At 41.0% G+C, this 10,774-nt stretch overlaps 1 protein-coding gene across 1 annotated transcript; it reads left to right on the forward strand.

Moving 5' to 3' along the window:
- The first annotated feature begins 330 nt into the window (after window positions 1-330).
- On the forward strand, window positions 331-6,922 carry LOC125309403 (trace amine-associated receptor 13c-like). Its single transcript, XM_048266319.1, has 2 exons — window positions 331-1,288; window positions 6,879-6,922. The coding sequence occupies exons 1-2, from the start codon at window positions 331-333 to the stop codon at window positions 6,920-6,922; spliced, it is 1,002 nt and encodes a 333-aa protein (XP_048122276.1).
- Window positions 6,923-10,774: the final 3,852 nt, after the last annotated feature.

Genomic DNA, 10,774 nt, shown 5'->3' on the forward strand with positions numbered 1-10,774 from the left:
ATAATGCCAAACTAGGAAGTTGATATGAAAGTAAATACTCACATGCAATAAAACACCTTACATATTAGTATTATGTGCACTATATGGACTAAAGTATTTGGCCATTGCACCTACAGGAACTTCAATGATGTCCCATTATACGTTTGATCATTATGGGTGGGCCAGACTTTGTTATTAATAGATAGCAATCCACATGAGGATCTGTTTTTCACAGCTGCCATTGTTTCACCAACATATAAATACAAGGTGAGTATCTGGAGTAATCAGTAGAAAAGTTGGGTGTGCTGCCAAGCTGGGACAATATTATCGTCAGGACAACCAGTCACGGTAATGGAAGACCCCTGGAGAGCTAATCGCTGCTATCCAGCCCTGAACTCTTCATGTACAAAGTTTGCCAGGCCACAAGCACTATACATCATCATGTACATATTTTTGTCATCAATATCTGTGTCTACCGTGTTTCTAAACTTGCTGGTGATCATCTCGATTTTTCACTTCAAGCAGCTTCACACTCCAACCAACCTGCTCATCCTCTCTCTTGCTGTGGCAGATTTATTTATCGGACTGACTGTCATGCCTGTGGAAGGGTCACAATTAATTGAAACATGCTGGTATTTTGGGGACATGCTGTGTAACATATTCCATTTCATTTATTCTGTGGCTCTTTCAGGATCTCTGTGGAGCCTTGTCTTAATTTCCATTGATCGTTTCATTGCAGTCAGTGATCCTTTAAGGTACTCATTGAAGGTCACACACAACAAAGTAGTTATAATTGTTGTTCTAGGCTGGTGTATTTGTCTACTTTATATGTTCTTCTTGCTTTATGACCACCTAACTCAAATGGAGCCTCACAGGACATGTCACGGAGAGTGTCTGCTCACAATCAGTTTCTCATGGATTGTTGGTGATGTTTTTGTGTCATTCATTGTGCCTTGTTCCACGGTTATCATTTTAAACATGAAAATATTCTGTACAGCTAAGTATCATACAAAGGTGATTAACTCTGTTACAGAAAGAGAAAGGGCTGGTAACAAGGACACAATAACAAGTAAGAAATCCAGCCGTAAAGCTGAAAAAACAATAGGGGTACTCGTTACAGTTTATTTGCTCTGCTATATGCCATATAATTTAAGCATTTATGCATACGGCCCTGACTCATTATCTTATCTATTTAACTGTCTTGTATGGATTATGTATCTCAACTCCTGCATGAACCCAATAATATATGCTTTATTTTACCCATGGTTTAAAGTCTCAACCAAGCATATCATCACCCTTGCAATACTTGCTAAACTCAACTCCTACTCAAGCGAGTAGGACGCATTTCACACTGCTCCTGCTTCACCTATCCTTTTAGCAATTTCCACTCTTTTTCATTCTTTTATTTCATTTACAAGCTAGTTTAGCAAAGACAGTGAAACCAGTACATTTAAATCTGAAACTTTAGTGGTTAGTTTTTTACTTTAAATGAGCCAGCCAAGTCAACGAGCAAAAACTGAACGGCAATTCACCTTGAAGTTGGATTAAAACAAAATGCGCTCCTCCGGCCAGAGACCCAGGAGATCATGCCGAAAATGTACTGAGCTAGAACAGAGGATTTCTACTTTGGAATCAAAGATGCATGCCCTTCCATCAACGACAGATGAACTACGAGAGGCATCTCATGAAGTGAGTACAGCAACTACTGGAAATGCAGAGAATGTAACCCAGCAGTCTAATATCACTGCTAATAGAGCAGATGAATGCATCGACCTCACAAAGGGAAATGTGAGTACAGAGCCTTGGCACAGGCAAGGTGCCAGACCAAAAAAAAAAAAAACGTAATACAAGAACTGTAATTACCTCAACACCAGTAAATTCAGATGTTAACTTCAGGCCTCGTATCAGAAATACAGACAGATCAGCAAACTACTACAGGGCTTGTGGTCCTAAGGGAAGCCCACAGCCCCTAACACTATGGAACAGATTTGAATGCCTCCGGACGGAGAGAGGAATTTCCCAGGAACAGACCCAAAGCAGGCAGCGATCAAACCACAACAAAAGAAAGATGGGCACAGACAAGAAGCAGCACTCGACCCTATTCATCCCACAACCCTCGCTTCTAGGCTTAATTTTGCTGTGAGACATATAAATGGGGAAAGGATGATTGTATGTTGTTTCCCAAATGCTTCAGTGTCTGACACAAAAAACAAGCTTGCAGAACTGGTGTCAAAATATGCAACTATCAAGCGCATCATTGTGCATGTTGGAGCAAATGACATCTACAGAGAACAGCTGTATGTCAAAGAAGATTTCAAGGAACTTTTCTCGGCCCTATATGAGCTTGGAATACAAATTTTCATCAGTGGCCCACTCCCAGCAGAGGGAAGCTTTGTATTTTCCAGACTATTCAGTTTAAACACACTGGCTCGCAAAAAACATGCTTTTCAGTTGGGATGAATTTTATTGACAATTTTAACCTTTTTGGAATCGCAGGGAATACTTCAGACCAAATAGCACAGAGCTGAGTTGGACTGGGGCCAAGATCTTAACCGAATACTATCACCTCTCTCTCCTGCACCCAACATTTTTTCTGCCAACCTTGAGCCGAGCCTCTGATAAGCTCAGTGGCCATACAGACGGAACAAGCGGATGACATCAACAACTCAGCTAAACCAAAACACTCTGCACAGGCTGAAACAGAGATATGCCCAACCTGCCCTGCTGTGGGGCCCTCTGATAACCACCCGCTAGCCTCCACTGAAATGCAGACCTTGGAGAAACATAAACAACCAGCTCAACAATGCCAAGCCATGTCCACTGGACAAGATAAGATGGGTGCTGCTAAAATGACTCAAAGTCAATCACTGGCGTCAAACTCCCTGGAATCTCAGCAAACAAATGGATGTGATGAGCATGAGGAGATAGCACCTATCAAAGCTGCTGAGAGGATATCAGAAAGGAAGGGTCATGTTGTAACACCAGTACCAATACCCCTCCCACCTCCGTCGACTCCTTGTCACCACAAAGACACAACAACATGGAATACACTACTGGAATACATGCTGAAAGCGGAGCATCTGCAACAAACTTCCCAGAACCTCAGCAGGCAGATGGAGACTCTGGATCAATTTTCAACCCCAACCTCCTTGATTTCCCATCACCACCCACACCCAATCACGTCCCCACCCAATCAAACTCCCTAGGCCACACAAACCCCCCTAATCTCCCATCCCCATCCCCACCCCTTCATCCCACCACCCACTCAAACTCCACAGGATCCCCTGAATACCCATCACCATCCCCACCCAAGCACATGATGTTCCCTGCAAGAATGGAGAGACTGCTACCAGTAGCCATGCAGAGTTTTACTAGCCCAAGATCATTAGCACCAAAGAAGCGAAGGGCACCTCCACCCCCCCGCCCCCCTCTCCCGTTTAGAAGGATCTCTTAAGCAGCAGCAACCTCTTAGTTCATTTTCTCAGCCGGCATATAGCATGGAATGTGCAGTGGAAAATACAGATGGCAGCAGCAGGGGACAATTATATGATGACTGTATTGCATGATATTCTCAGGGTCCCTGCAATATAAATGGTACTGACAGTAGTTTTGAGAACATGCCGGGACCCAGTAAGCCCATGACATTCTCTATTCCTGTATTGACAAGAAATAGAACACAAATGCATCGAGCTTATAGGGTAAACCAGTCCAATCTCCTACCCGCACCACATCAACCTCAGATTTCCCCATGGATCATATTTCCCCAACACTTAACTAACAAAACTAGCACTCCTAAATATCAGATCTCTTTCAAACAAATCATTCTTAATTCATGATCTAATTTGCACACACAACCTTGATTTTTTACTTTTAACTGAGACATGGTTAGATCAAGCAAACAGTGCTGCTACTCTCATCGAATCAGCTCCCCCAAACTTCAGTTTTTTGAGTGCTACCAGAGCAAATAAAAGAGGTGGGGGATAGCCACAATTTTCAAGACGTCTTTTCAGTGCAATCAGTCGTCATTCGGTGACTTTACTTCATTTGAATATCTGTGTGCATGCATTAAGTCTTCTCCTCAGATTTTATTACTGACAATTTACAGGCCTCCAAAACATTCAGCTAAAGTTTTTCTTGAAGAGCTAGGTGAACTGCTATCAGTTGTTTGCATAGAGTATGACTGTCTTATTATATCAGGGGATCTAAACTTGCATGTGGATAATCCTGAAAACAATTATGCCAAGGAATTCATTGCACTAATCGATACTTTCTCCCTAACACAGCATGTACAGGGGCCAACACACTCCCTCGCCATACCCTCGACCTTGTTATCACAAAGGGTCTCGATGTCTCTACAGCTGTTAAAGACCTGGCCTTATCTGATCATTTTTGCGTGTTCTTTGATGTGTCTATGTCCCCACACACTCAAAACACAGCTATGATGGTAAAAAAGGAGAATCATAAATGATCAGACAAGTGCTCTCTTTGAGCAAGCACTTTCACTAAAGTCAAGTCAACTGTCAGACTCTGAAGACTTATTTGATCACTTTAATGCAAAATGGCAAACATTATGGATGACATTGCTCCATTACAATTCAAGAAAGTTAAGGACAAACAGAAAGCACCATGGAGGCAAAATCCAGCAGTTAAACTTCTAAAAAGAGAGTGTAGGAAGACTGAAAGAAAATGGCGTAAATACAAACTTCAGATCCACTATGAAATCCATAAAGAGATGCTCCGCACATATAACTCTGAAATATGCAAAGCAAGACAGTCTTTCTTTTCTAACATTATCAATAGAAGTTCAAATAACACTCGTATTCTATTTTCAACTGTTGATAAGTTAACAAATCCCCCTCACAATTAGCGCCTGAACTTCTCTCAACTAATAAATGCAATGAGTTTTCATCTTTTTTTAAAGGTAAAATTGACAAAATCAGACTCAACATATCTGCTCAATTACAAATTCAACAACCTGAACTTCCAGCAACAAACAGAGGGAAACTAAACTTGATGTCAGAGTTCAGCTTGATAGACTACAAAAAAAAAAAAAAAACGGTACAGAATCTCAGCCCTTCCACATGTGTCTTAGACACTCTGCCTACCAATTTCTTCAAAACTGTTTTTCACCTCATAGCGGCGGATTTCCTTCAAATTGTAAATGTATCATTGCTGTCTGGCACTTTTCCTAAGTCACTGAAAACAGCTGTTGTAAAGCCACTTCTCAAGAAGAATAACCTGGATGCCTCCATGCTAAACAATTACAGGCCCATATCCAATCTACCTTTTATTGGCAAAATTATTGAAAAAAGTAGTCTTTAATCAATTAACCACCTTCCTAACATCAAATGGGTATTTTGATTACTTTCAGTCTGGTTTTCGGGCAAATCACAGCACTGAAACAGCTCTCATTAAAGTTTCCAATGACATACGCCTCAACACAGATTCAGGTAAAACATCAGTCCTAGTGCTACTGGACCTTAGTGCAGCATTTGACACTGTTGATCACAATATTTTACTACACAGACTAGAACACTGGGTTGGATTTACAGGCATAGTTATCAGCTGGCTAAAATCATATCTACAAGAAAGGAGCTTCTTTGTTGCCATCGAAACTGTACCTCAACACCAACGCCTTGACCTGTGGTGTTCCCCAGGGGTCGATCTTGGGGCCACTATTATTCAACCTCTATATGCTCCCACTTGGACAAATCATTCAAAATAATTTGATTTCATATCATAGCTATGCAGATGACACACAAATTTACTTAGCTCTATCACCAAACAACTATGGTCCTCTTGAATCTATGTGTCAGTGTATAGAACAAATCAACACCTGGATGTCTCAAAATTTTCTTCAGCTGAACAAAGAAAAACTGAAGTAATTATATTTGGTAAAAATGAGGAAAGACTTAGGGTTGCCACTCTCCTTGACACAAAAGGGTTGAAGGCAAAGGATACTGTTAAAAACCTTGGTGTATTAATTGACAGTGATCTAAATTTCAACAGCCACATGAAAGCGATAACTAAATCAGCTTTTACCACCTCAAAAAATATTGTCAAACTCAGAGGGCTGATGTCAAAACATGACTTAGAAAAACTCATTCATGCATTTATCTCCAGCAGGGTTGATTACTGCAATGGACTGTTCACAGGCCTTCCTAAAAGACTATTAAACAGCTTCAGGTGATACAAAATGCAGCAGCTAGGACTCTAACAAAACTAAAAGAACTGACCACATTACTCCAATTCTTAAGTCCTTGCACTGGCTTCCAGTAAGTCACAGAATTGACTTTAAAGCACTATTGCTTGTTTATAAATCAGTAAATGGAGCAGGACCTAAATACTTGTCAGACATGCTTCAGCAGTACACACCTTCTCGTCCCTCCTCAGGTCCCAGGTGAAAAACCTGCTAGTAAAACCTACAGTTAGAACTAAACATGGTGAAGCAGCTTTTAGCTGCTATCTTGGCTCAGCTGTGGAACCAACTTTTCGGATGACATTAAAAGGCCCCAACTGTAGCCAGTTTTAAATCTAGACTTAAGACCAAACTGTTCTCAGACGCTTTCTGCTAACTGTGCCGAAGTTACAAATTCTGAATCTGCCTCGATAATTATTCTACTTTGTCTTTTATTACTTTTTTTTTACTACTTTTGCCTTTGTTTTTGCTTACTAATTATTCTTTATTTTTAAATGATTTTACCTTGTGTTTTATGTTTTCTTTTTATTATGATCTTTACCTTTTAACTATTCTTTGACTATATTGCCCTTCTATGCTTTTATTTGTTATTATCGTTTGGTTTTGTTTATGTAAAGCACATTGAATGACCTCTGTGTATGAAATGTGCTATATAAATAAACTTGACTTGACTTGACTTGACTTGACTTGACTTGACTTCATCCAGGTTCCTCTTACTTCAATGTAAATTCTGATGTGAAATAGCTGAATTGACACAATTGTTTAACCCTTGTAAGGTCTTCATATTTTTTGTTACACAGCCAATGTTCCCGGGTCTGTTGGACCCACCACATTATTAGGCTTTTAAATCAATACAGCCATAACAATTTATGAAAAACTACTTAACAGGTGTTTACTTTAGCTCAATTACCAATGATATAGACACCATTTATGGTTCATATTTGTCATTTACCCCTGTGATATCACGTGTATGATCATTTTCAGGGTTTTTTTGTGAGAAAACGAGGAAATTCAATTATAAAAAAGGTAAAAAACAGAAACTATTTCTTAGAACTTAATCAGGTGAAAGTGCTTGAAATGTAACAATTTTGTAACTGTGTGGGTATAGCAGGTGCAGGAAAACAGACACACTGAGACATGCACACATACAGATGCCCAGACACACAGAGGTGCACAGACACACACACAAAGAAACACACACAGCAGGCCCAGTTAGGAGGAGGACACAGTTAAGGTACATATAGCACCTACAGTTATTATGACCGCCACAAGAGCTGGCCGGGTCATATAGGTTTAGTCAGATTTTTTTTTTTTTTTTTTTTTTTTTTTCAAATTTCCGTCAATGATTCCCGGGACACTGAAAGACCGGGGTAGACAAAACTTGGTGGGCATGTAACCCCATATGGATAGCATGGAACCATCGTTTTTCGTTTTGATCTGTAGCCCCCCATCGCTGGACTGCACCCCCGAAGGAGGGTAGGGCAGACACAGTTTTCTGTGAATATCTCGAGAACCGTAAGGTTTAGGAGGACCACCTTTTTTTTGTATGTTGATCTCAAGGGGCCATGTCAACCCATTCCATAACCACTAATTTCATGTATAGCGCCACCTAGTTAAACACAAAAAAGTAAAAATGAGGTGTTGTAATTGTAGGTATCTGTGACCTAACATAGTCAAAACTGCACGAAATTGGAAGTGTAGGATCATTATGACACCCTCTGTATGCACGCCAAGTTTTGTGGAATTCCGTTCATGGGGGGCCACACAATAAATTAATTTATGTTACTATACACCAACTGGCCTGTAGGTGGCCGGAGACAGTTTTCTGTGAATATCTCGAGAACCGTAGGGCCTAGGAGGTCCACCTTTTTTTGCATGTTGGTCTTAAGGGGCATGTCAACCCATCCCATTACCACTTATTTCATGTATAGCGCCACCTAGTTAAAAATTAAAAAAGCAAAAAAATTAGGTGTTTTCATCACAATATCTCTGGCTGACAAGGTCAAACTGCACGAAATTAAAAGTGTAGGATCATTATGACACCCTCCGAATGCATGCCAAGTTTTGTGTACTTTCGGTCAATGGGGGCCCTACAATAAAATAACGTATGTGTACATTTAGTGACGTACACCAACAAGGATTCCTGGACACTGAAAGACCGGGTACACAAAAACTTGGTGGGCATGTACCCCCACATGGATAGCATGGAACCGCCATTTTTTCGTTTTGATCTGCAGCCCCCGCTGGACTGGACCCCGAAAGGAGTGTAGGGCAGACACAGTTCTCTGTGGGCAGACACAGTTCTCTTTTATGGTATGTTGGTCTCAAGGGCCCACATAAACCTGGCTCATAATCACTCATTTGTGATTTGCACCCCCCCGGTAAAAAATGAAAATGCAATATTATTCTGCTTTAATCGCCCCTATCTTCAGTTAAGATGTTCAGAACTGCACCAAATTTTATGTGTATGATTGACCTGGCATTCTCTTGGGGTCTGGGGGTATGCCAAGTTTAGGTAGAATTTCATCCATGGGGGTCTAAAAAATTAGGTTATGTGTACATTTAGTGACTGTACACTCATTGGCCTGTAAATGGCGGTGCACACATATAAACATGCACACACACAGGCACCCACATACTATCGGTATTAGAACGGCCGATACATAATTACAAATTCAGTAGGATCAAAAGAAAGCCAAAATAAATATTCATCATCATCATCATGGCTGCATTTTCAGTATTGGCGATAAGTAGTCGCTTGTCCACTAGATGGCTTATCGTTGCAGTGAGGCGTAATTTTGTTGGAAGTTAAAAGTGGGTTGGGGGAAAACAATGGACACTTCCTACAAGGACTGTAATTTACCGCAGCGAACATCTAATAAGGACAGGACGATGTTCACATGAAGTTTAATTCCCATTTCTTCTTCCCCGCTGGACTGGAACCCCCAAAAGGAGGGTAGGGCAGACACAGTTCTCTGTGAATATCTTGAGAACTGTAGGGCCTAGGATGACCAATTTTTTCCGTTATGTTTGCCTCCAGGGTCATGTTAACCCCATTCCATGTGCAACACATGTGCATAAACAGATACACACGCACACATACATTTTTTACAGTAATCATAATGACACACATACTCACACAGTAGACATAATACGCATGCATGCACATGCACAAACACACATATGCAGGCAAACACACAAGCACCACACACACACACACCCACACATAAACATAAATTTGTACACGCACACATGCACACAATTCAAGAATTTTTTCCGTCATCTACTCCCTGAATTTTTTGTCATTGATACCGGGACACCCGAACCACGGGGTACATGAAATTTGGTGGGTATGTAGCCCCACTAGACAGATGGGGGATACAGATCAAAACGAAGAATGACGGTTCCATGCTATCCATGTGGGGGTACATGCCCACCAAGTTTTGTGTACCCCGGTCTTTCAGTGTCCCGGAATCCTTGTTGGTGTGCGTCACGAAATGTACACATAAATTATTTTATTGTAAGGCCCCCAAGAACGAAAAGTACACAAAACTTGGCATGCATTCGGAGGGTGTCATAATGATCCTACACTTTTAATTTCGTGCAGTTTTGACCTTGTCAGCCAGAGATATTGTGATGAAAACACCTAATTTTTTGCTTTTTAATTTTTAACTAGGTGGCGCTATACATGAAATAAGTGGTAATGGGATGGGTTGACATGCCCCTTAAGACCAACATACATAAAAAAGGTGGACCTCCTAGGCCCTCACGGTTATCGAGATATTCACAGAAAACTGTTTCCGACCACCTACAGGCCAGTTGGTGTATAGTAACATAAATTAATTTACTGTGTGGCCCCCATGAACGGAATTCCACAAAACTTGGCGTGCATACAGAGGGTGTCATAATGATCCTACACTTCCAATTTCGTGCAGTTTTGACTATGTTAGGTCACAGATACCTTCAATTACAACACCTCATTTTTACTTTTTTGTGTTTAACTAGGTGGCGCTATACATGAAATGAGTGGTTATGGAATGGGTTGACATGGCCCCTTGAGATCAACATACAAAAAAAAAAATGGTCCTCCTAAACCCTACGGTTTTCGAGATATTCACAGAAAACTGTGTCTGCCCTACCCTCCTTTCGGGGGGTCCAGTCCAGCGGGGGGGGCTACAGATCAAAACGAAAAACGATGGTTCCATGCTATCCATGTGGGGTTACATGCCCACCAAGTTTCATGTACCCCGGTCTTTCAGTGTCCCGGGAATCATTGACGGAAATTTGGGCATGCGAAAAAGAAAAAAAAATAAATAAAAAATCTGACTAAACCTATATGCTTCGCTGCGCGGCGGTCATAAATAGCATATGTTTCTTTTAGCAAACATTGAAAACGGGTCCCACAGACGCGAACACCTTACAAGGGTGAAATTACCAGCATTTGTTAAGATTGAAAGTGTATAAATCAAGGGTGCCCAAATTCAAAGGGCCAAAAATTAACCTGGGTGGAGGGATGCAGGCCAAAAGTAAGCATTCATGTTATATCACTTTATATATTTTGTCAGTACGCTGTCAGCACACCATCCGCTGGGGAAA

Source organism: Alosa alosa, chromosome 2 (genome assembly GCF_017589495.1).
Source record: "Alosa alosa isolate M-15738 ecotype Scorff River chromosome 2, AALO_Geno_1.1, whole genome shotgun sequence".
In the NCBI taxonomy this organism is placed as follows: Eukaryota; Metazoa; Chordata; class Actinopteri; order Clupeiformes; family Clupeidae; genus Alosa; species Alosa alosa.

Coding starts and splice junctions, on each gene's coding strand:
- LOC125309403 (XM_048266319.1), top strand. CDS start 331: ATGGAAGACCCCTGGAGAGCTAATCGCTGCTATCCAGCCCTGAACTCT. Junction 1,289..6,878: donor CATCACCCTTGCAATACTTG/CTAAACTCAACT, acceptor TGACTTGACTTC/ATCCAGGTTCCTCTTACTTC.